Source organism: Merops nubicus, unplaced genomic scaffold (assembly GCF_000691845.1).
Source record: "Merops nubicus isolate BGI_N331 unplaced genomic scaffold, ASM69184v1 scaffold1143, whole genome shotgun sequence".
NCBI classification, from domain to species: domain Eukaryota; kingdom Metazoa; phylum Chordata; class Aves; order Coraciiformes; family Meropidae; genus Merops; species Merops nubicus.
In genome coordinates, this window is record NW_008596683.1 from 17,928 (window position 1) to 44,280 (window position 26,353).

Sequence of the window (26,353 nt, forward strand, 5' to 3'; positions counted from 1 at the left end):
GGGTTGATAGAATATACCTGGTTGCTACTCTCCTTGCAAATCAGCATTTTAAAATAAAAAGCTAGTAGGTTTAGGGTGGCTCTGTCACGTGCTGCTCAGTTCAAGGTATCCCAAAGGAAAGCCCAAGTTTTAAAGGACAGATCCAGCCCAGAAAGCCATGAGATAACAGCAGCAGGAAGGGGCTGAGCGTTAAAGACACACAAGTCTGGGAAACCAGCTGAGTGTCTGCACCTGCTGTGTACACCAACAGCATCCAGAGGTCACCAGTAACACCACAGGACTTTGCTGGAGCCCAAAAACCCCTGACTGGACCAGGTTAGTCTCTCTTGGCTGGAGGGGTTTGTGCTCCCCAGTTCCTTTTGGGTGTTTTGCAATGCTGAATAAAACCCCTCTGCTCAACCTGCCACTTCGGGCTGTGACCAAGCCAGCTTGCAAGCTCACCACCTCCCCAGACCAGTGTTACCACATTGGCTGCTCAGCATTTTTCATCCTTTTTCTACCTTTACAGATGTGTCAAGATGAGTTCTCAAAATCACATTAAAAAAAAATACCAACCACCCACCAAGCAGAGGTCCCCTCACAACCAACTCGGTGCCGTGGGCAGGGCTGCAGACGGGATGTGCGTGGGACATTGGCATCTCTGGGGCCCTGCTGGGTCCGTCTTCATCGCTGTCCCCTCCCCAGGCTGCCGGCAGAGCTCACAGCAGGCGAGAGGCAGCTGTGCTGCAGCAGAAGGGCACTTCCCCCAGCCGTCAGCAGCTGCTCCTCTCCGCGTTAGCTTACCTACGTTAAGGCGTGGAGACCAAGTGCATAGGAAGCGGTGGGACCCCCCTGGGCACCTCCAAATCAGCCCGAGTCCTTTCCATCGAGACGTTCCCCAAATCCTGCCCCGGGATGCACGCTGTTATCAGGGCGAGGAAGAGGAGACTCTGCCTTCGGGTCGGCCCCCTGGATGTCGGCTGGTTTAACCCGCTGGCTAGAAGACGAGTCCGTGGAAGGAGCCGGATCCGCCCCCCCCCGCCGCAGGGCTGCACCCCCCCGACGAGTTGTCATCGTCCTTGTCCCTGTCAAAGTCTCTCCACCACAGCGGGGATTTCGGCAGGGCGGAAATGTAGGCGGCTCTGTTCCTCGCTTCTTTTTCCTGCTCCTGGGAGAAGGGGGAGAAATGGCACACAACTATCTGCAGCTTAAATGCCCTGGGGGGGGGGGGGTGCTCACCACTTCCCCGAGGTGCCAGGAGCCCGTTTGGTTGCTCCTGGGAGCCTCCTCCAAATTAAACCAGGTTGAGAAGGCCACATGCTATCTCTAGACCTCAGAGGGAGGGATGTGGTCAAGCATTGCATCTCCCCAGCAATCAGAAAACAGACCTCCCCACGTCTCCTCTGGGAGAAGAGGAACCCCTCAAATTTCCCCAGGTGCTGCTCGTGTCCTACAAGACACCACTGTTTGGAAAGTGGTGAAGGCCACCGGCTGAATTAAATCTGTTCTAGTTCTCATTCCCAGCTCAGTCACCTTTCCCAGACACTCAGGAAAAAAATTCGAGCAGAGCTGCCTGTGGCAGCCAACAGCAAGTCAACCCCCAGCACAGCCCCGAGGTGTCCTGCACCAACCTCAGCGCCCAATTTCATCAGGAAACTACAACCTGTTCCTACCCGGGCACTAAAAAGGAAAAGGGCTTTGGCTTCATGGAGCAGATGGGTACCTGCAGAAGGAGATTTACCTGCAGGATGTGCCCCTACTGCTGCCTGAATGGGGGAGAACGTGGCCCGTGAGCTGGACCAGCCCTGCTGTGCGGGGGTTACCTGCAAGTAGAGGATGTTATCTTTGGCAATGGCTTCCATCAGGTCCTTATGGAGGGAGGGTTCCCCATGCAGGTGGCTGCCCTCGGCCGGAGCCTCGTGCAGCGGGCAGCTCTGCCTGCCTGGCCGCTGCCTGTAGAAGAGGACGTAGGCAGTGTCCTTGGGGAAGAAGGAGGTGACGTTGCTGACCGACTCGAAGGAGGAGAAGGAAACTCTGGTGTCATTGAACAGGTACCACTGGATTTCAAAGTCCAGCTGCTTGTCAGAGGCCGGTTTGGGTGCCCCGTCCCGGGGCTGCCCACGGGGGACGGTGTCGGTGCACTCCCTGGAGTAGCAGTAGTAGTGGCCGCTCTCGGAGGAGATGCCCGAATGCACCACCACGCTGCAGAGGTCATACACCACCGACATGAAGCCACTTCCCGGGCCACCCCTGTCCTTCCCACGCTGACAAACCTCCTCAGCTTCCCCTGGGGTGACGAGGATGGGCAGCTTCAGCACCACGGGGATGGAGACATTGTCCAAGATCTTCTTCCTCTTCATCGTCCGTGGGTCAAAGGAGAACCTGAGCAGCGTGAGGATGAGGTAGTGTGGGCCCTCCGTCAGCTCCGCCACCTTCTCGGCGTCCTGCAGGGACGCACATTTCTCACAGTGGTATTTATTCTCTGCTGTCAGTCTCTCTGGAGATAGAAAATAGTTGATTAAATCTGGGACAGACCTGGAGTCCCTGGGAGCACATGCCTGCTCTCCAAAAGCTGAGAGAGGGTCTTGGGCTGCCTCCACACCGATGGCATTGCCACCCAAGGGATTTGCTGCTTCTCCTGGCTCCTGGAAGCCCAGTGTCTCCACAGGCACTGGTGGGGCTGCAGGGCCTCCAGCCATGGTGGACTTCCTCTGGATCCAGGGAGACCCTGTAAGTGGACTTGGGTTTTCAGGAGGCTCAATGAGCTGTGGGCCAATTTCTTCCACCGGTAAAACAGACCTGCTCCCACACATGCTCCTGTCTGGCGGGGGAAAAGCCAGGGACAGGTCTGTGAAGGCTTCTTCTCGAGAGGAGACATTCAGACACTTCAAGCAGCGGATTTTTGTCATCATTTTACCCCCAAACATCTTCTCAATCAATGTCTTGTTTAAGTAATGATGCTCCACTGCCTGAGACAACAAGCTGGATTCTTTGAGTTTCTGGTAGATCCTTTTTCCAGTCTTTTCTTCTTCATGTAATCTTTGGTAGGGGAGGAAGAGGCTGTGTTATGCACCAATACATCACCAAGAGGTAGTTTCTAAAATAGGTTCCCTGTTCTCCACTCTGAGGGGCTCATCTGGGTTAACCTGCCTGTGCCCAGGGGTCTGGTGCTGCAGGAGGAAAGTGGGGAGGAGTCAGGCATGGTTTGGAAACCAGAGGTCTCCATGGGCCATTGACCCCCCACGTCTAGTGGGATTGCTGCTACACCAAGGATTCCAAGGATTCCGGATTGTCAGAGAAAGGCAAAAATAAACACTATACAGATGGTGGCTTGTGGCTTGCCAGGCAAGTCTCTGAACTTGGTACAATTCTTTTTGCCTTCACAGCAAAGGCAGAAATTTTCAAGCTGAACTAAATTCTGACCTTACCTCTAAGCCAGCCCAAACAGGGTTTTATCAAGGAGCTCCAGACTCGTCTCCCCATCTTCATGGGGACAATCTCTTTAGCAGAGCCCATCACAACAGGACAAGGAGTGATGGTTTTAAAATAAAAGAAGGGTGCTTTAGATTAGATTTAAGGAAGAAATTTTTTCTGACGGGAGCGGTGAGACACTGGCCCAGGTTGCCCAGAGCGTTATAGAAGCCCTATTCCTGGAACCATTCCAGGTCAACTTGGATGAGCTCTGGGCAACCTGCTCTAGTTGCAGATGTCCCTGCTCAGTGCAGGGGGTTTGGACTAGATGACCTCAAAAGATCCCTTCCAACCCAAAAAATTCTGATTCTATGATCTTCCACCCTCACCAGACTCCAAAATCACAGTGCTTGCCACGTACCGGTCCAGCAAGTACTTGAGATACTCCGAGCAGTCCTGCTGAGCTCCAGGGGTGAACCAGGGTGGCCAGGAGGCAGAGAGGAAACTCTCAGGTGAGATGGCAGGTCGCTGGCAGCAACACAGAAGAAAGGATTTAATCCTAGGGAATTTGGTTCTTGCTTCCCATGGGGGGATGGAGAGGGGAGAGTAGGGTCTTCCTGGCTGCTTGACTGGGAGCAGGGTGTGCTTGTGTGCCCAATAACCTCCCCCTTTTTTTCCCCTACAAGGACTAATCCCAGTGCACCAGAAGATTTTCTTGGTTTGCTGCAAGCCAGGACTGTGAGGATGAAATTCAGCTCTTGTTTTACATCTACTTCTATAAAATATCCACGTTTCTTTCTTCCTTCAATTTTAGAATGGTTTATTGGCATGACCCAGAGACTTCTACTTAATTCAGCCTGAATTTAATTTGATGCTCCATTTAATTTGATCAGGATCTCTCTCACCCAATCCTTTCATTAAAAAAAAAAACAACAAAAATTCACTAAACTTCCACCCATCATTCTGATCACTGCAGGCAGGTAATCTGCATTACTGGATATTGTAATCACTGCCATTAGGAAAAGGCTGTCTAATTAGCATGGAAAAAGACCCATCTTTGGCAAAGAAGTGACTTTAAGAACAGCCTGAAGAAGAAAAGTAACTGGAAGGCTATTAGGAAATTAATAGGAAACCATTAACTGTAAACTACACAACTAGCAAATATACTTCTGTATTCGCTCATCACAGATCACAGACATCCTAAGCTGTCACCAAAAACTAGACTCTTCTGTGACCAAATATTCAATTTAACAGGCTGTCTATATTTTTATCCCAGAAGTCATCTGTAGTGACATAATAGCGCAATGCAACAAGCCAGATCTGACAGTAAAGGCCTGGAAAATGGAGAAACCCAGATGACTGGTTTCACAGCAAGAGAAAATTCACTGGACTTTCAAAATCATGTCTTTCTAGGGACAGAAAAAATACATTTTCAAGAGGCAAGCTAGATAAGACCTAGATGTATCTCCAGAAGTCACTCCTATTAAACTTCATGTTTGTCAAGAATGTGTTCAGAATTAATTTGTGTAAAGGTGTTATTTTTATTTTACTTTCCCTCACATACAGATGATCCAAAGCATCTGGAATCTAAGGGTTTGTTATTATTATTATTCTTTTAACAAAACCACTTTTAAGGCAATTTTCATCGATCACTTGTGCCGTGCTGTGAAAGAAGGAGCCAGATGAGCTGCTCAAGTGTTCTTCCTTGCTGCACAGCAAGAAACAAAACCCTCTGCTTTATACCAACAAGCTTTTCAGCTGGCCACATATGTACACTGTTACCAAATGGACTTCATTGTCAGAACTATTAGTTGCTACATCAGCCCAGCCCAGGAAGGCCACAGTCTGAAGACAGGCAGCCTGGTGTGAACACAGCCTGCTTCCATGGGTGATGGGAGCTTGCCTCCTCCACCCCCAAATTAGCCTCTTTCATATAAACAAAGTTCATCTCGTTATAAAAAACCACCAAGATCCACAGCTCCTTATCAGCACACTGGAGCTGGCAGGAAGCAACTTGGAGACGAGCCTTTCCGCAGCCGACAGTCCAAACAAATAACTAGAACATGAAATAATTACCTGACTGTGCTCCAAAAAAGCAAAGAGCCACTGGAGCTTTGTCATCAGGGGCTGGGAGTTGCCCTCGGTTAAATTCAACACCGAATGTCGAAAGCTGCAAAAGAGAAGCAGAGACATGCATCACAGGATGGACAATCAGTGTAGGACACGCTGAGCAACTCCTGGAGCAGTCCTGAGTGGGAGCAAGGCAGCAAAAACTCACTCTGAAGCCATGAAGAGAGACTGTATGATGCTGTTCATGTAGCACGTGTTGCCCAAGTTAATTAAGCCGATTTTTCCCGTCTCTGATTTGGATGCCAGGCGTGGGTAGAAACAGGCCAGCTCGTTCTTCTGAGAGGTCCAAGCATTTTGTCCCAAGAGATGTTTAATCCGGTCTTCATTTGGAATAGGAAGAGCCTTGGAAAGAGAGAGCTGTGTTACAGCTCATCACCTTTCCACAGGAAGAATTAGCAACAGGCAACTGCAAAACTCCTCTGCTTGAGGTGTTCACGCAACTCATTTGCTCAGCTGAACATGCATTCATGCAAAGAAGTGTTTAGCTGCTGGTATTACTCCCTCAGAGGCATTCAAGATTAAATTTATAGCTAAGACTCACAGGCCCAAGCAGGATTTCTCCAGGCCCACCACAAGAGAAGTATCTTCCCTCCACTTGCCTACGTGGGGCTCAAACTGAGAATTTTAAACTTTTTCTTCTACCATAATTTGAGGTGTTGAGGTTAGGTGAGGACGTCCCTACCACTAAGCCAATCCCTCTGCACTAGGCTGCAAACTAAGATGCCATTTCATATGGAAAACAGAAAAAAAGCCTGAGAGGTGCACATCTTACTTTAACTGCTTCTAGGACTGGTTCGTAGAGGTCTGGAAATCCTGAGAAGCGGAAGAACATGCAGTGGATAAGCTCAGCCAGCTGCTCCAGGGAGCTGGTGGCAGAGTTGGAGTTCTCCTTCTTCAGAGAGGCCACCAGCCTGGGGATATGAGGGAGCAGCTGGAAAAGGAAAAATCACTACATCAAAAATGGCTCCAAGTTACTCACAGAGCTTTAACACACATGCAGAGGAATGAAATTCACCCCCAGACAGAAAGGAGAGTCAACAAGAGTTGGCTTCAGTCCCATTCTGGACTTCATCCTTCAGCCCATGAACTCAACAGCAACTCTTCTGTTGGCTCGAGCGGTACAACGGGTTTCATGTTGCATGACCCTGCAGGATTGCACTGCTGCTTTGCTGTGCTGTGATTACCACTCTTTGTGCAGCTCAACCCCTACTAACTCACATACCCACAGTGGAAAGGGGCATTATATGCTGACTGCTGACTGTAGGGACTCAAACCTACAAGATAGATGAATTAGCCTACAAGAAGTTTTGTCTGGTGTGCTGTATTTTCTTTTACACTGTTATGAACAGAACTGGAATTGGGATGGTCAGGTGGGTGGTGAGCACAGAAACAGCACATTTGTTATTTTGCTCTTATCTAGAAAATGTAAAAACGAACAAGGAGATGCAAACGCAGCTGATACACTGCTCACGGGCACCCTCTGCTGACCCTGCAGCTGCACAAGGCATTACTGACCTTTTTCCAATCCTGCAGATGTGCTAGAGTGACCCTGGGCACTTACACAACCTTTATTTTATGCTACGTTATGCTATTTTTACCACAGAAAAATCCTGGAGTAAAGTCTTAAGATCTGCAGTCTGGCCATTTCTTGGTCCTCTCTTTCTCCCTCCATCTTCCTCTGTTCTTTCTCTCTCTTTTTTTCTCCTCAAAACATTGGATATTTTAACTATTACCTTTCCAACACAAAAGTTTTGTTACAGAAGCAAATGAACACCTATACCATTTTATACATCAACATCTTGCCCGGCTGTGATGGGAACAATTCTCAAAACCTTTCCAAGGTTCCAGGGCAAACATATAAAGATAAGAAGCAAGACAAGTTTGTGCCCTGTTTTTTAAAAATAAGGGAGGGAATGTATGCTCCCTGCACTGCAGATAGAAACTTCAAGCCAAGCGCAACCAACAGCTTTTGGAGTGTTTCAAAATATGGACACCCATCCGAAGACAAACCGTTGGAATAATCCTATTTTTAGAAACCAAAGAGTTTCTCAAGAAATTCAGGCTTATTTAAAGTGTCTCCAGCTGAGGAATGAAAAAAACATCAGTCAAAAATGTTGGCTCGCTTTGCTTTTTTCCAGCCTTATCTGCTTCTTCTGAGAACGTTAGGTGAAAAGCCAAATGCAAGGGTTTTAACAAAAAAGTATAAAATCAAACATTAATAGAGTGATTTTCCATTAGTGCTTTTATCAGTTCTATCTCTGCAGCACGCCTTTGCCTTCAGCCTTGCTTTTTAATTACAGCATTCCAGGGGCAACGTCAGCAAGAAGCAGAGCCTTCTCTTAGTCTCAACAGCAAAATAAAGTACAAAATATCACTGTGGAAATGAAAAAAGGAGATTCAAATGCTGCTAAAAGTGGGGGTTTTGCTTTTTAAGAGTGGAGAATTAATGAAATGGAAGTGTTTTGATCCAGTCTGTAAGCCTTTATTGTGCTGAGGCTATGCAATGCTGATGATCCATCACTTCAAGAAATGGCAATGGGTGCCACATGGTGGTGACAAGATGAAGTCACATGTGGGATGGAGTCCACTGAATCCAACGGACAACCAGGCACCTGCTTAGGAAAGAGCAAGGGCTGTTTAGGAATATATTCCCTGTCCTCCACTGCCTGAGCCCTCCAAGACATGCTCAATGCAGAGGCTCCACCGAGCACATCCCAAAGCCAGAGTGTCACCATCTACCATACCTCAGCTGAAAGGATGGGAACAAATACTGGCTGTGTCTTCTAAACCTGCCCATGAAACTACATCCTAACCAGCCTGGGTCGGCGTAGCCCTGCCCACCTTCCTGCCCCACATCACCCCTCCACCTCCTCCCTTATCCTTCTCCAGACAAACCCAGCAGTGCAGGTTTATGGCTGGCCCAGACCAAGCTGGGCAATTCTGACTATCAGGATTTCTGTTAGGTTAGGTTTCACCTATGTTCAGCACATGTCATACAAATGGCTCAGTACAAGAGAGAGTGACTGGGTAAAGAAAGTGCTCTCAGAGCAAGAGATGGGAAGAGGGGAACCTCATCTTCCACCTGCAGGACTGGCAAACACCAGGTTAAAATGACTGCAAGAGCACTACAGCTACTGCTGAAAAGGCCCACAGTGTAGTTTGACAGGCTACCCAATATATTTCTATTAACTGCATCCTCAGCTGGTGGGCTTTGAAGTTGAGAGAGAACCATGGGGATGCACTTGCCACGGAGATCACCCCTCCAGCTGGTAGAGCATCACAGAAAAAAAATGGAGCATGGACACACTGCACAAATTTCAAATCTGGAAGGGCCAAGCCACAACCAGCTTTATACTGATTTATCAGCTTGTAAGCCTCAAGAAAAATGGGAGGAACCATCAGAGGAGAAAGCAAAGCTTCACTCCTCCTCTGCACCTCACCCTCTGACATAGGGTGGTTGCTCTATCTGCGGCAACCAACTCCTTTTAGGCTCAGGACTTACCTCTGCATCTCAGCACCAGGTGTAAGGTGCCCAAAAACCTGTTTGGGCTGCAGGAGAGGCTACCAGAGGCCACCTGCAGCTGCCAGAGCAGGCTACAAGTGGATGGACAGAGTTGGGTTTGCATCCCTCAATGAAATCAAGCAGATGAGGGAAATATTACCCCAAAATCATAGAATCAGGATGGCTTAGGTTGGAAAGGACCCTAGAGACCATCTAATCCAACCTCCCTGCCATGGACAGAGGTGCCTCTCAACTAGGCCAGGTGGCTCAAGGCCTCATCCAACCTGGCCTTGAACACCTCCAGGGAGGGACATCCACAACCTCTCTGGGCAATCTAGTCCAGAGTCTCACCACCCTCATACTGAAGAACTTATTCCTAAGATTCCTAAGATATCTCAGCACCTTAGGTTCCATCCCACCCGTGTTGCCCCATGGTATGGTTGCGTTCAGGGTGATGCCCTCATCTGATTGCCAGACACAGCCTTACCAAGTGAAATGCCTCATGGGAGTGCTGGAAGCTCAGCAGCATGTACTGCAGGACAGACAAAGCCCCCTCTCTCACGATGGGGTACAGCAACTTGGAGAAGACCTGGTAGGGGAGGAAAAAACAAATGAGAAGGCAGGATGGCACTGCAACACACAGCAGAAGAGGGTGGCATGAAAGAGAGGCATTGGGCAGCTACTGTGGCTGCTGGTCTGTTCCTACTCCACGCTAGATATTGAAGCAAGCAGCCTGCAGCCAGGTCTCCAGGGTCATCACCTATCCAGAGCATGGCCTCAGGGCACCCAAAAATACCATGTGGGTTATCCTCACCCTTTCAGGCTTGTGCAACACCTGGCACAGCGAGGTGCAGACATCTGTACCAACAGTGCATCTCTCTACCTCCTGATGGATGAGGCCAGGCAAGAACAGGGGGATGTCAGATTTTCTAAAACGTGCCCCTTCTGGTTTATTGTGATATTTGGAACTTTATCACTAAAGTTAGTGATATCAGGCAGAGAGAGAGAAAGCAAAGGCCTTTTTCAAAGGCTAAGTAATTATATTTATCTTACTTCACAAAAAATGGCATGAGTTAACAATGCCCTCTGCCCCTTTCAGATTATACTTCTGAGACTTCCCAAAAAAAATTGGATGTTATGTGAAGGGCTGCGTCCCTTTCCTATACATTGACAAAGAAAGGGAAGGTAAAGAAAAGCCAGAGATGATGGGCTACTCTCCCACTGCTCAGTATACGTGGGAGATCACAGGGAAAAATGCAGTTATTGATAATGTCCCAGTACTGATAATGATGGTCTTGGGAACTTCTATGATGACTTCCACTGGAGGCTCAGCCAGGTGTTATTCCCATTATTTGAAGAAGGAAACAGCAGGACCACAGCATGGAAAATGGTTTTGAAGTGGCAACCAATTTCAGTGCTTGGTCACATGGTTTTCAGAGAGTGGCAAGTACTCGCTGCTGAAATGGGTGATGGCAATGGCAGTGCGGGCTTCACCACCCACAGTAAATGAACTAAGGGCAGGACACAGGCTTTAAAACTGACCTGTGACTCTGTGGACTATTAATATGCTCACTGGTATGTATTTTGCCCATGCCAACCAGCACTGACCCAGGCACAGCTGAAGGACAGCATGTCACATTCCCAAGGGCAGGTTTTACAAGAGCTCCATAGTTTGGGAAGGAAACTGGTTGGTTGGCTTGAAAATCCTTCATTTCTTTTATTTCATACCCTTTAGGATATCAGAAGTTCTGCATACCAAGACCTCAAGTACTGCAGGTTGGTCTGGAGCAGATGATTCCTAGCTGCAAAACCAGTATCAGTCCACCACCCCACACAGAGCAGTGCAGCATCCACAGAGGGTGCAGGGGACACAACACTCCTTCAAAACCCCTTGGGACAGCACACTCTTTTCTACACATCTCAGATCACATCTTATCCTCAATCAGTTGAAAGGCAAGAAGATATCTCAGGTGCAAGGAGAAGTCCGCTGTTCACGTTCACATTTCAAAGAGCCCACTAACCTTTTCAATTTTTGAAAGAGTAACTTCAATCAAGATGCTGAACTTCTTCACCGCAGCCAAGCCCTTCAGCAGAGCAATGATCCACTTGTCTATGTTCTTTCCCAGTGGCCAGGACACCCAGTCAATCATCCTGCAAAGAAATACAAACTCGTGAGGTAAATTTAATGCATATATTGTGAAAGTCAAGCTCTGCTATGGGTTAAACCTCCTCCAAATGTGTGTCTACTCAGTGCGATCACCAAGTAATACCTGGGCTCTTCACAGGGCATTACACATTACTGAAAGCACAACAGAGCCTGAAATGGAACTACCCCAATGTCATCATTACACTGTTGTTCTTCAGAGGACCAGACCTAAGTCCATAAAATAAAGTGGGATTTCTTCCACTAACTTGAGTCAACGATTTCAAGTTTTTAACACTGTTACAGGGCTCAATATGCCACCTATGTGAGGAGTTGGTCAAGGTCTCTCCATTGTCACTGTTAAAAGAAACAGTGATACTGGTATGATGTCTGCATTGTTGCTGGTAAGGAAAAAATGCACAGATTCACCTTTTTTCATTCTCTGTGTGGGAAACACTGATTTCCAGAAACACATTTTTGAAAATAAATAAATACTGGTAAACCTAATAGGAGCCAGAAATTCCTGAATTTCACAGCTAGTAAACTTCATCTGTAGCCACTCAACCAAGAAGTTGTCGTGTATCTCCAAGGAATAAGTACTTTACAGAAGTCACTCAAAAAAATATAACATCACACTACATGATGGCACATTGTTGCTGTTTAGTGTCAAACAAAACTGGAAAGTAACCAAAGCTTGGGATCTTCAAGGGTCAAATTTTGCTAACCATTTTAGTACCTCTGATTTGAAGATATCCCAGATCTTCAGTCTCCCATCTCAGTCCAGCTGTCTTACCCTTTTCCTTATCATTCTGTATCTCATGAAAAATAAATGAACGGAACACAATTAACTAACCATCACAAGGCAAAGAGTAGGAATAGGTGAAGTCTACAAGGAACTGGAAAATTAAAAGGCTAGCCAGTAAAGAAAGCTTGAAGAGCAGAATATGTTGGGATGTGGAGAAATATCAAAAGTCAAGCCAAGCTGGATAATTAAAGGGAATACCAGAAAAACTTCTGCAGACATTTGCATCAGAGGCGAATAAGGAAAGTCATGCAATGAGTGTATACAGAGGATGTGATGGCAATTAAAGATAAGATGTGGCCTCTAGATGTGACTTCCAACCAAACACATCCTCTGCTTCCATTTTCAGCAGGAGGAAGGAATTGATGACAGTGACAAAGAGGAGGCAGATAAAAGATTTGAGAATTTAAACAAAAGCAATGACAGCTGATATGAAAGTGAAACGTAAAGAGCTCATGAACTCCAGACAAGAGGAGTTGGTGATCAAGTAAAATTAAGCTTTGGTGAGTTTTAATGACTGTTAACCTTGGCATGGTCATTTATGTGGGAAGAATAGGAAGATAGTTCCTATAATGAAGACAGGCAACGAGGGGATGACTGGGAAGAAGGAACAGCATGCTGCAGGGGGTTACCATGGGTGCCCAAGTCAAGTCTGTCAGGATATACAAATTTCTACTCAAAGGACATAAGTAAATCATATGTGATTGGCTACCTGAAAGGAGGTTACAAGTAACGTTCTTGAGGATCTAGTGATGTTAGCACAAACATTCTGAACATAGCTGTGAAATTTGTGATGATGCAAAGCTGTCAGGCATCATCAACACAAGAGGAGGATCAAGGAATCACAAGGAAGACCCTGAGGATTAGGAATGTAGAACTGGGAAGAAATGTATTGGTTCAAAATGATGCAAGGCACAAGAAATGGATGCTTTGTGATGGTAACACGTCTACCTGAAGATGACCAGTCAGACACCAGTTGACTCTGAGTTCCCACTGTAACAGTAACTATAGAAAAGACCAGACCCACAGCGTGGCACAGAAGAAAAGAAGTTTTCTATGGCAAAACAATGATCTCTCAAGGTGTTGTCTAAGGCCATGATGAACCTCACCTGGAATATGGTGCACAAACATCATCTTCCATGTTCAAGACCAATGAACTGAAGTGGGAGTAGGTGTTGAAAAAGCCTGTAAAGGTGGTCGGGAAAATGAAGAACTTTTCCTGCAAGAAAAGCTAAAAATAACCTGGCTTGTTCAGCACAGCCATGGGAAAGCAGAGATGGGAAGGGACTGTTCTGGTGGCATACACTAAAGGAATAAACACCAGGGAGGAAAAGGAGCTATTGCAGCTATTTATGTTGGCATAAGATCAAATGAACTATTAAGATGGTCAGAAATACATATAGGCTGCCTATTAGAAGAGAGATTTGAACCATTGAAGCAAACCAGCAGTGGAACAGCTATGAAAGGAGAGCAGTGGGAGCAAAAGCCCTTCCTGATTTGAGCAGTGCAGCTGAACACTCAGGAAAGGGGTCTGTAATGTCAATGCCTACAAAGCAGGGAGATGGATCCAGAGATCCAAAGGTCCCTCTTCACCCTGTCTTCTTTTACACAGGCATAAAATAACCTCATCTGCTCTAAGCTATTTTATACCAGCAGTAGTGGCTAGGTTTCAGTCCTGCCTGCCTTGCTACAGCAGGAAGAAATGACATTTTAAATTCACATTGCACTTGCCACATTGCAACATCTACAAATGTTTTGGAAGCCAGGGCTCTAATTTTACAAAGAAGTAACTTTTAAAAGCTCAGGTCCTGATTTCCAGAGGTAGCAAGTGCCTGCATCACTGTGTGACAGCAAATGCCTTCTCCACCTGCACCTGGGCTCTTTGAAACAGATACACCTCCATGGAAAAAAAATATACACAAAACCCAAACCAACCAACTAACCAAAAAAACCCACAAGCCAAAAACTCAGAAAAAATCAAAATAAACCAACCAATAAATCAGTGAGTACTTCTGAAGGCATGGTTGCACATCAATGGAGTTTATCTGAAAAGAGGTGAGTTCGAAAAGAAACTCTACAAAGTCGCTTGTGGCATACACTTGTACCAGCAGGTGCCAGGCTTGCTTGAGTTTTACCACTATTTGTTCTTTAAATGCTTGATCAGAAGCTCCACCCCACGTCCAGTTTACTCCCCTGCTACTAACCACCAAACCCAGACTCTGGAGGAAAAGATTTCTCTGTGCAAACAGTTTTTTCAGAGATCCAAAGCTGAAAGATCCTTTCAACTCACCCTTTTTTCTTTGCTTTTCTAGGCATGGAGCACACACTCATCCAAAGGCTGATGGTCCTGCTGTTTTCTGGGGCACCTGTCTGCTGTTAACACGTAGCCAAAACTTCTGCACTTCTCCTAAGTGGTCTTAATTACATTTTGCAGGCTCTGCTTAATGTTTGGCTAATTCTGAGTAATCATTTACTCATCCTTCCGCGTGACCAAGAATGTTTTAGGGACTTAGGCCATTGATCTTGCAACCTCTGTATTTAAACACTGACTCTCTTAGGGGATTTATCACCTGGAGCTGGCAGCAGCAGGTGCCCAGAGGGAGAAAAAGATGGAGAAGAGGGCTGAGAACAGATGTGACAGCTTAATCTGTTGTCTTTGGTTGCTCTAGGATAAACCATGACCTTCCCCAGAAAGTCAAAGAGAAGCAACCTCTTTATGCATACATAGAGTTCCTGTCAGGAATAATGAGCGTTCCCACCAGGAATAATGTGTGTTTCTGTCACGCAATCTTATTGGGGGACAACAAATCCTGTAACAAGAGGAAAAGAGATGTTTCCAGTGAGATCAAGTCATGGCAGCTCCCTTGGCTTAAGTGTGTGTGCTACTGCATGTGAATGTCACCCATTCAAATGGAGACCTCTAAGGAAAGTGTGCATTGAAGACAGAATCATAGAATCATTTAGGTTGGAGAAGACCCTTAAAATCATTAAAAATACTCCTACGCAAGTGCGGAGCGAAGCACTGGAGCACAGAGGAGCTGTAGGATGTGGACACAAGTGTGCAAGGAAGACCTGGTGATGTCAAAGAGGGCATTGGCTCTGTAAAGACCAGGTCTACCATGTCAGGTGGTACTTCACCCATTACTCTCCACCATGCCTTAATGTCTCCATGGACTCTGCCTGCACAGAGAGCAGGGATAAACATTGTACAGAACCATAATCCAGAGTAACAGGACCACATTCATCCGACAAAGTTCAAGGTGGGACCATTGAAACAGCTGGACAAATCTCCCTCTCCAAGATTTTTAGCTGTTACTGGTGATTTAGGATGATGTCCTTCTGAAGGGAGAAGGGGAACAACATGAAATTCTGTAAAGGAAATTTCTGTGAAGAAAAGGCCTTCAACAGCTTCTGGAAAAAAAAAAAAAAAAAAAGAAAACTCTTCAAGATGTCTTATGTTGGGCATCCCATAACACCACTTACTTATAAGAAAAAAGAAACCAAACAACATAATAATAATATTATTAATAATAAATTAATAATTAAAACTTCTTTATTCTAGGCCCTCAGGGCTGGAAGAAAGGGTCCAGAAATTCCCTTTTTCTCCACAGACTCCTCACTAGACACCAGCCAACCTGGTTGGGATAAAACCACCCAAAGGAACTGAGTGCAGCTTTGGGACAGGTTTTATTCCTAAGTGAGAATGATGTCCACTACTGCAGCTTCTCCTACCTGCCAATAGCTGTCATCATTTGCACATCAGTGATGCTGTCATCGTTAGTTAGGTTCCTTATGACGCCATCCATGAGCTCCAGGGGGACAAACTGGACCACGCTGGCCAAGGCGTTGGATGGTACTTCCTGCTCCTCTGCAAGACATGGATGAGTGCCAGCAATGAAGATGTTAGTCACCAGGAAAACCAGGCACATGAGGTCATTTATCCTCTCTAAAAGCCAAATAGTTTCTGCCTATGTAAATGGAGTGGACAGTCATCAGGTGTCAATGAGCAATGTGGAGTCCACACTTAGCTGGGCTAGAAGAACAATTCCCCAAACCCCAGTGTAGGACATTATGAAATTGGGTCATAGCAGATTGGTTGTTGCGTGAAGTCATACACAGGCCAAAAGGAGGAAGAGGTCACAGGCACAAGAACATTTCTGGGCCAACCCTCGGTCTCGAATTTCCTCTGTGTCCCCTCTTTGGACTAAGTACTGCAAATAAATGCAACTGCAGGTTTGCCTGCCTGGAGCACCTTCCAAAGGATGAGGCTTCACACAGAGGTCACTGAAAAACCCATCTCCTCATAGGCTTAGGAACAAGTGGAGCAGGAGCTCACCTGCTGTTGTGGTTTGAGGCTTGGAATGGGGGCGTGACCTTCCAGCAACTGGGAGGACCCCGGGTGGGGGTGAACCATTGTATTCCCTCCCCTTCCCACACACACTCTGATAAGAGGCAGGAAGTGGGTGCTAACTCACTCCTGCCTTGGAACTCAGAGAGGGAAGTTGTCTTTTCACTTTGTGGGACCCTGGAACCATTTCTGAGGGTTTTGTATACTTTATTTTTTTGTATTTTCCCCTAATCTTTGTATATATTATTTTCCTTGCCTCCCTTCTTCGTTTTCTGTTCCTTGTTAAACAATATACTTCATTTTTTTTCCAAAGTGTCTCTCTCTCTCGGGGGGGGGGAGAGGTGAGTACATAGTTCTGTTCCGTGTGGGTCCTGCCCTGAACCCCTTTTTACACGGAACCCGGACACCTGCCAGCAGACAGACCAGCCTTTCATGGCACTGGTACCTCCAAAAATCTTCTGAGACCTAAAGGCTCATAACCTGAAGGCCCCAGAAGCTGGATGAATATCTTCTGTCCCACCTTAAGACATGACCACCTTCCAGAGAGATTGTAGGGCTTCCTACCTCTAGATCAGTGTGAAATAACTCCTTAGCTTTGTCCCTAGTTTAGCATAAGGAACAGGCTGTGGGATCCCATCACGTCAGCCATCAGAGAGGGATGTTTCTAAAAGCCTTCAAGTCCCACTCAAACCAGCTGCAGAGAGGTGCTTTCCATTAAGCCCAGCTGATGCTGGGAAGTGCTGAACACATAACCCTGTGCTGCAGATATTCCAACCCAGTTAACAACTCCCGTGTGCAGACTCTGTGTGGTTGCAGGGAACATCTTCCTAGCTTAAAGCCCTGGGTAACTTCTAGGGATGCTTCTTGGTTATATTTCAGCCATGGCTGCGTTTCTGGAGCAGATGAGAACAACCCAAGACATCAAACTAATCAAATTTGAATTCATCGGAGCCAACATTTACATTCTCAGCCTTATTTTGTTTTTAAATTAATTACCTGTTGAAGAAATGATAGTGAAGAGTTCCTTCAAAGAGGGCAGGATGGCTGAGGTCTGAGTCCTCCAGATCCTCTGCAGCAGACCGCTCACTTTGTTCACCTGCTCCAAAAACTCCATGATGTCCTCTTCTCCTTCAGAGACACACTGGAACTGCCCGATGCACCGCACCAGCTGCTGACAGAACAAGAGCTGGTGTTTGCCCGTGGGAATGCACTGAGGATGCTGGGTGAGGAGCTTGCTGATCTTGGCACATTGCTTGGGGCTGGGCCTCTCGCAGACCTTCCGGAGCACCTCGATCCTCAATAAGCTGAAGATGCTGTTTGCTGATGGGCTTTCCAAGATGAACTGCAGTCCTAATTGTATATAATCGAGTACATAATGGCTTCTCTTCCCCAGAGGTCCATAGCCTTCCTGCAGAAGACTCAGCAGTAAGCGGACATTAAAGAACTCCTCAAATTCCTCTGGGTGGTAGTGGCCATAGACCTCCAAAACCTCTTTCCCAATCTCTCTTTTATACTTGGTGTCCCCTGTGAGAAAAAGCTTGGTAGACAGCTCCAGCATGGACCAGCATTGCTCGCTGTCCATGGGCTGCTTCGCTGCCTCAATGACACGTCTCACAAGCCCTTGCTTCACATTGTTGGGGTATGAGGACATCACCACAGCTTCCAGAATCTTATCCATCTCTGCACCTAGCTCCTGAAAGAGAGGAAAAGAGCAGCAGATGAGTTCAAGCAGGGTCTGCTGAGCTTTCAAGCCCAGGCTGGCATGGGAGGTCAAAGAAGCAAAGCTTCAGAGCTGTCTGGGACCACTATGACGATGATAATTCTTGTGCCCTTTTCACAGTGGCATTCAGAAAAGTTTCCACCCCGGTGATGTTTGACTGAGATTGAAGCCCCCTCACTGAATGAACACACAAAAATACAGAACTTCTTCAGACTAATCACACATTTGACCATTTTTGTCTTGTAAACAATCAACTACGATCTTACACTTGACCCTAGTGATGGATGAGCTCCCTCTCCTTGATGGGTTCAGCAACTCAAGATGGTGTCCCACGTTCCACAAAATCCAATCCCCATTGAAGATGGCCTGCCACAGACCCATGGAGGGGCCGAGTGGGGAACTAGAGGAGCCAAGGTCTTCCACTGGTCTCTGTTGGCTCAGGTGTCTTCAAGATGCAAAGATGCTCCCCATGATTGTTTACACATTGAAGAAAGGAGAGAAGAGCCCTGGGAAGTGGGGATGGGACTGCAGCCTCTCTGTGCCCTAGGAGGGGCATACATGTGACATTTACACTGTGCTGCCAGCCACTCCGGCTGAGTGGTGCAGTCTTGGCTGCTCCTCAGGGACCTGCCACATTTGTATGCAGGACCAAACCAAGAGAGGAGAGAAACTGCAAAGTCAGGCAAAATTTCCCATTCGTCACGGCCCAAATTCACCAGCAATGAAGCATTAGGGAAAAAAGTGCTTAAAAACACCCTAAGGATTTCCTTGGAAGAGCTTAGTACAACATTTACAACCAAGTGTTGAATACACCACTGCACAAGAAACCCCATTACAGAGTGATAAAATTAGACAGCCAAGAGATCTTAAAATGTATTACAGGGACTATATAAAGGCTCAGCCACAGCAGGTCCCCCCAGGGCAGTGTGCTGCACAAAGACACCTCTGGAGAACATTCCTTCCCTCCCATAGCCCAGAATGATCCACGGAGGAGGGAGAGCGAAAGTTGGTACCATCTTCATTCCCTGAATGAAGGATCAAGGCAGGACAGATCCAACCACACTCCTGTGTGTCTGACCAGGAGAATCACAGATTGCTTTGGGTTGGAAAGGATCTTTCAAGGTCATCTAGTCCAAGCCCCCTGCAGGGAGCAGGGACATCTGCAACTAGAGCAGGTTGCTCAGAGCCCCGGCCAACCTCCCCTGGAATGGTTCCAGGGATGGGGCAGCGACCACTTCTCTGGGCAACCTGGGCCAGGGGCTCACCACCCTCGGTGTAAAACACTTCTTCCCTATATCTAGTCTGAATCTACCCTCTTAGCATCCTGTGTTTGATTACTGCTGCTTACACCCCAAAACCACACTGCAAGGTACTAATTATGTGATGGACTTCCACTGAAAGCCATGTGCAGGGAAGATGTGATGGACCACTGTACCTTACAGGCCTGCCTGAGAGCAGCTTCAGTGTGGATTTCTGGATGAAAGAAAAATCACCACCTTTCTGTTCCTCAGGTTTCTAATCTGTGAAATGAGGACAACATGCAGCAATTCCTAGCAGGGTTGGTTGAAACTTTCTTCATTAGAACTTGGAAAGCATTTGCATCTTTTCAAGTGAGTAGTGTTATCTTCATGAAAACTACATGTGCAGTTACATGTACCCCAGGTATGACTTTCACAAATAACATTCAGAAGGGACCTCAGAGGATGCCATCCAAGGACAATCCCATCCCTGGAGTAAGCCTGTATTGCCAGAGAATATCTTCTCTCCTGGTAGAGAGCTGCTCCTTGGTGGAAAAGGCAAACCCATGCCAGATAGACAAACCTCAGCCCCTGTCTCAAAGCTGCTTGGCTGGGAGGCTCGCCCACCCAACCAAACATCATTGCTTCCCCCACAATCTCACAGGATGGAAAAACCCATTACATATATGCACGGCCACCTCCCCATTCAGTGATGACAGCAACCTACACTGCAATACCTCTCCAGGGACCACCTTGGCCTTTCTGTCCCCTGCCTGTTGACTCACACAGACCTCTGCTCATGTGCTGGGTTTATTTTTCCCCATCAAGCACTGCTGCTGACTTCCCTGCAACAAGCTCTGGTAGAGCTAGTGCTCCTTATCACATTGTTTTCACAGGGTAGAAGATATAAGCAAGACTCTTGTGGGACCATCCTGCATGAAACCAGTGACAAATGAGGACAAGGTTAAGAGGTAATGTATTTTCAGCTCCAACAGAAAGTACCACAGTGACAGAAAAGGCTAAAAGCCAACCTGGAGAGCAGATGGTTGTGTCTCCCTGTGACACAGCTACTTCCCTGGAGCAATCCATGCTGAGCCTGGCACAGCAGTGTAGAAACACCACACAGGCAGGATGGTCAAAAAATGACTACAGACCTTTTAGACCTAACCCCATAAATCCCCACAGTCCACTGGTGTATGTGGTGCTGGGTGGCCCCACTGCCCCTCTCAGGGGTGTTGGTTGCCCACTGCTGTCCCTGTATGACTGGGATTTTGGCTACTTGAGCATTGCCAAACTTCACTCAAAGTTTCAATGAAAAATGTCTACTTGCATCTGAATTCCGAGATAAACTTGCAGCTCCTGAAAGGGTTTGGCTCTTTTTCAGGCTGATCACAGAAGGAGATGTGAGGATGGATCACCCCAGCCTTGCTACCTGGAGTGCAACTAGGTCTCCATTGACACAATGCAGTGAGGACAAGGCTGAAACAAACTCCCTCCATAGTCAATAGATAAACAAGTCCCAATGGAGAGTATCTAAGGACCATAAAAACAAACTATCTTTCTCATCAGGAAATGTCAGAATGTCTCATACTGACATTAGCACCTCAAAGGCATGCAGAGAGTAAGCACCTGGGTTGACCTTGTGTTGGAGAGTCCATGCTCTCCTCACTAATGAAGGAATTTACAATACAAGGTTGGGCTTTAGGTAAGAGTCCCACCTCCACCTTTCTAACTATCCTGGTGTAAGCAGGAGGGAACAAACAAGCCCATGTTTCTGCTGAGTATCAGGGTACACCAAATTGCTCCCTGGGTATGGACCACACCAAGCCAGGATGGAAGATGCTAGCCAGGGAGCTCCTAAGAGGGAGACATTTATATGTTACAATCTTAGAACTATATTTAATCGACATCCAAGTTGCTCTGTATTATGTAATAATAAATATTATGCTCTTAAAACTATACTAAAAGAGTATTCTACACTAAAGGATTGTTCACATGTCAGAGGTTAGGAATTAAGATGGTAATTCATCCCCTGCACAGCTCCAGATACTTTCAGAGAGTTATTATTTAAAGGATCTCATATTCACTTGGGGTTTTTTTCCCCAGGAAGTGCCTGCAGAATGAATCAGGGTTTGCAGTGAAGGAGACTGTGGTCTGTAAGAGCATGGTAACTTTTGTTGCAGAAATTGGAAGAGCATCATAAATAACCCAAAGAACTGCAGGACAGGGAGAGTTTCACTCCTGGGCAGCCAAACGCTGCTTGGATGGAGATCTGGTCCCTGGCTCTCCTTTGTTTAATACCAAAATAAAAAAGACTAAATATTCAGACAATCAGGCTTCTATAATGAATGCTCCTGAACTGGGACAACCTTCCTGCACTTCACTTTCTTCCCTGGCAATAACAACTCACAGAATAGTTGGGAGGATTGCCTCATTCCTGCCTGTAAAGAGAACCGAGTTCTTGGAGCACACAAGGATGCTGTAGAAGGCCAAAGTGTTAATTATTAATCCGAAGAGCTGCTGTGAGGTTCCCATCTGTTACGTAGCTCACATAAAACAGAAAGTCCACAATATGAGCTTTGCAGTGAAAAAGAAAAAGGCCCACAAAATGGCAGAACTGTTCTGCTCCCCTGCTGAACGGCTGGCAGGAGTGACACGGGTGAAATCACACAGTCAGGGGGGGTCTCTAGTCCAGGCCCTGCACAAAGCTGAAATCAAATCAAGCTGCTCAGGGCTTTGTTTAGGCTCCATTTAGGTCTCGAAAACATCCCAGGATGGAACTCATACAATGACCCTGGGCAACTTGCTCCAGTGCTCAATTAGCTCATAGTGGGATGTTTTTCTTTATTTTCAGTTGGAAACTCTTGCTCCAATTTATATCAGTTTTTTCTTCTCTTCTGCCACGCAGTGCTGTGACAAGCCTGGTTCTATCTCCTGAATTACCTCCTTGTAGGCACTGGGAGGCTGCTACCAGTCAGTCCCCAGCCTTCACCAGTGCTACAGGTTAGTCCATCCTGGGCGAGTCCCTGCTCAGTTAGTCCATCCCAGATGAAGCCATCCCAAGTTCAGGACTTTGAATTGGTTCTTGTTGAATTCCACCAGGTTCTTCTCAGCTCCAGCCTGTCCCAGTCCTCCTGCAACCCTGCTCTCAAGCATGTTGACTATTCCCCCAGTTTGGTGTCGCTCACAAATACGACAAGGTGAATTTCATCTCCTCCTCCAGATTATTGCTAAAAATATTAAAAAGGAAAGGTTCTACACAGTTTCCTACCCAAGTAGAAATCCACTCACCTAGACTGCAGCTTCTTTTGCATCTTTGATACATGGATGCTGTGAAACATCATCTCAAAAGCCTTCCTGAAGTCAAAGAAGACAACATCCACTACTCTCCCCTCATCTACAGATCTACGATTCCAACCTTAAAGGCCATCCCACAGGTAAAGCATGATTTACCCTTGGCAAACTAATGCTGGTTACTACCAGTCACCTCCTCCTTCAGGCGCCCAGACACAGCTTCCAAGAGGATGTACTCCATGATCTTCCCAAGAACCAAAGAGAGGCTGACAAAACTAGATTCTCAGATAATCCCTCTTGATTTTTTAAAGATCTGCTAGAGAAGGAGATGTGATTTAGAAGAGGGAGGGGTGTCTTCCTATCTCGTCCTTGTCATACAGGTGTTCAGACCTACAAAACTGTCTTGAAGACACTCTCCATTTCACCTGACAGACAAGTAAGTGTTGATGGCATTAGGTACCAGATGCCACTTTCACAAATACACATCAGGGCTCACAGTGTTTTCTCCCATGCGCCCTCAAAATAAAAAGGGTGCTGGAAGAGAACCCTGGCTCCAGACTTAAATTCCATCTACAGCCACATATAAATTGAATTATTTCATCAACATCTGCAACAGGTGTTGGTGGCCACGTGGTGTGTCCCTGGAAGGACACTCTAGAAACCAGAATGGGAAAAGGAATTTAAGCATTATTTTAATATATTAAGCAACTATTAAGAAGGAAATTAAGCAGCATTGACCAGCTTAGCTTCATGCCTCAAAATGAGTAAACTGTAAAAAATGCCAAATCCCAGCCTCAGGACGAAAAGTCACCTTGGGTTTTGCTTGTGTCTAATCTTCATAATCTGTACTGTTGAAAGGTGTCCTTATATTTCTGTTCTGCCTGTGTTTTTTTCTTTAATTTGGATTAATTTCAGTTGAAGTCTATCCAATTAATTCGAAATCAATTCATTCCCCTCTCCCTGCCAGCAGCAGATTTCCAGCAAAGGCTCCTTAGGGTTTGTTTTGTTTTTTTTTTTTTTTTGCAGAATGCAGTATCAGCTCCCACACCCCAGACCTTACAAAGCTCTGAAAACATAGATCTGAGATGTACCTTACCTGTAGGAAACCTTGGTAATAAATTCAGCACATTTCCTCCAACAGCATCATATATAGTTTGATAAATATCGCTAAAGGAGGAAAAAAACCCCACCATCCAAACACAGACTGATAAACAAAGTGATTTGCTTCTTACTTACAGAGAAGAAGAAATCGTGATCTACTTCCCTGAATTCTCTGGAGGCCTGGAAGTACAGAAATGAGACTCACCTTTTATTGTCCTTAACTCCTGCTTAAATAGTTTCTTTTCTGTCAGACAAGACATTACTGTTATTCTTGTTGCATCCTCCAGGCAGCTCAGCAATTAGGGCTCAATCCTGCAGTGTGCTAAGCTGCTGCAGGGTGGAAGGCAGCACACACAGTGCTGTGTTAGAGCACAAAATACTGCACAAGAATTATGGTATTCTCTAAAATTTCTACAAAATTTACCATGACTTGGTATACAAATTCTTAAAAGGACCAGCCCCTGTTGCCACACACCACTCTAGGTCTGTTTTCCAAGAACATCAAAGATAATTGTGTCCTAATGATTTTCTGCAGGTTTTTTTTGGGTTGTGTTTGTTTGTTTGTTTGTTTGTTTGTTTGTGTTTTTTGAGGAACAAATGTCCCCTTAATTCATAGGCAGAGGAGATTTTTTTTTTTTTTTGGTCCAAAGTGCCTGCCTCTTCATCCAGCCAAGGAGAGGGAACCACAACCTGCAACTCAACATTACCACATCCAACAGATACAGCCTGACCAGCAGATACCAGACAGGCACTGACAGTCGTTCTTATCACTTCCCTGTGACAGTTTTCCTAAGAGGCTAAAAAGCCCTTTAAATAACTAGGAAGAAACTGCAGTTGCCCTACGGAGCTGGAAATTATCAAGAAAAGACCACTGCTGGGCTCTCATCCATCCTACTGCACCTCCTACTTCCGTCTCCTCACAACCTGGTACAATTTACACATCTGGTTATACTCTTCATTTAGCTGGGATCTAGTTTTTTTCTGACTAAATAACCTTAATTAATGTAACTGATATGAATCCAACTCAATGATCTTCTCTGTACATGTCAAGTGCTCACAGTGACAATGCTGTGGGTTCTATCTCGAGTCCTCTCAATGACACAATTGCTTCTTCTCTCTTTATCTCTTAATTATTTCACATCCAGCTACTCATTATTTTCTACAGCCTCCGCCTCCCTTACATGTTATTAGCACCACAATAATGCCTGGAAGCTTCAACTGAAACAGAGTCCACTGGTCTACAAACTGTATCTTTAGCAATATTCACAAGGGAACAGATATTTCACTTAAGTGACCTGGCAGATATAGAATCATAGAATTGTTTTTGCTGGAAAAGACCTTTAAGATCAAGTCCAATCATTAACCCAGTACTACCAGGTCACCCTTAAACCATGTCCCTCAGCACCACATCTACATGGCTTTTAAATCCTTGCAAGGGTGGGTACTTCACCACTGCCCTGGGCAGCCTCTCCCTCTTCAACAACCCTTTTGGGGAAGAAATTTTCCCTAATGTCCAACCTGAACCTCCCCCTGCACAACCTGAGGCCATTTCCTCTTGTCCTGCTGCTTGTTATTTGGGAGAAGAGATCAACCCCCACCTGGCTCCAACCTCCTTTCAGAGAGTTGTCAAGAGCCAGAAGGTCTCCCCTGAGCCTCCTTTGCTCCAGGCTAAACAACCTCAGGTCCCACTGTTCTAGCAATACGAAATATCAAGGCACATCCAGATCAAACCATTTGTTCAAGGAGATGCAACAGGTTGTGGCAAAGCCAGCAGCCAAACCTCTCCAGACCTGCAAATATATTACCAGCAGCACTCCACTCTACTTTGCTTGCTTCAGCTGCTGAGTTGCACCCAGTGAAGTGCCATGGCAGAGCAGAGGGTCAGGGACACTTTGATGAGATCTGGGCAGAAACTCAGAGCGAAAAACTGCTGAAAAAAAACCCCAGTTAAATACCCCTTTAGAAACAGCACGTGAGACTCTACCCATCTATAGTCACAATAGGGAAAAACTGCTAGCACAGAAGCCTGGCCAAATTTTTTGCATGCAATTATAATCTGCCTTTCTAAATTCACCTTCTCTGTTCAAGGAGATCACAGTCTTCACTTCCCATCCCAAACTCCTTCCCAGTGACAGATTGCACTTGTGTTGTGTGTCTCCTACTCACTAGAGCTAATTACTTTTGGCCAGCAAGGCTCTCCGTGCTTTCCTGTCCTCTGTTGTACTGAATCAGAACCACCCTCTAGCACAGCACTGATGGAGATTGCCCGTCATCCACAAGCAGGAGCAGATTTGAAGCAGAAGGTTGTCCCCATGCTCCAGCAGACCTTCCACCCTGCTCGCCAGCTTTCTGTCCTCTCCAGACACAGATTTCTTTGAGCATCGTCACCCAATTGGATGGCTGGGATTTTCCATGGCTTTGTTGTTCATCATGAGCTCCACCTACGGAATGGTGTTTCTCTCCTGTGGCCACACACTTATCTAAGGGGTCTCTAGAAAGTAACTAGCCACAAGACATCTGTTTTGCCTAGTGGGTGCAGGGGGTGAGGAGCTGGCCAGAAGCCCCCGTCAGCCTGGGCTGCACCCCCAGCAGCGTGGGCAGCAGGGCAGGGAGGGGATCCTGCCCCTCTGCCCCCCTCTGGGGAGACCCCCCCCCCCGCAGTGCTGGGGCAGCTCTGGAGTCCTC

At 46.4% G+C, this 26,353-nt stretch overlaps 1 protein-coding gene across 1 annotated transcript; it reads right to left on the reverse strand.

Annotated features, from left to right (window-relative positions):
* Positions 1–976: 976 nt before the first annotated feature.
* On the reverse strand, positions 977–17,993 carry USP35 (ubiquitin specific peptidase 35). Its single transcript, XM_008936424.1, has 10 exons — positions 17,312–17,993; positions 15,700–15,835; positions 11,044–11,173; positions 9,510–9,611; positions 6,293–6,451; positions 5,669–5,862; positions 5,467–5,560; positions 3,812–3,918; positions 1,803–3,018; positions 977–1,147 (listed from the first exon to the last, which is right to left on the reverse strand). Exons 1-10 carry the CDS (start codon positions 17,991–17,993, stop codon positions 977–979), a joined length of 2,991 nt encoding a protein of 996 aa, XP_008934672.1.
* Between the last annotated feature and the right edge of the window lie 8,360 nt (positions 17,994–26,353).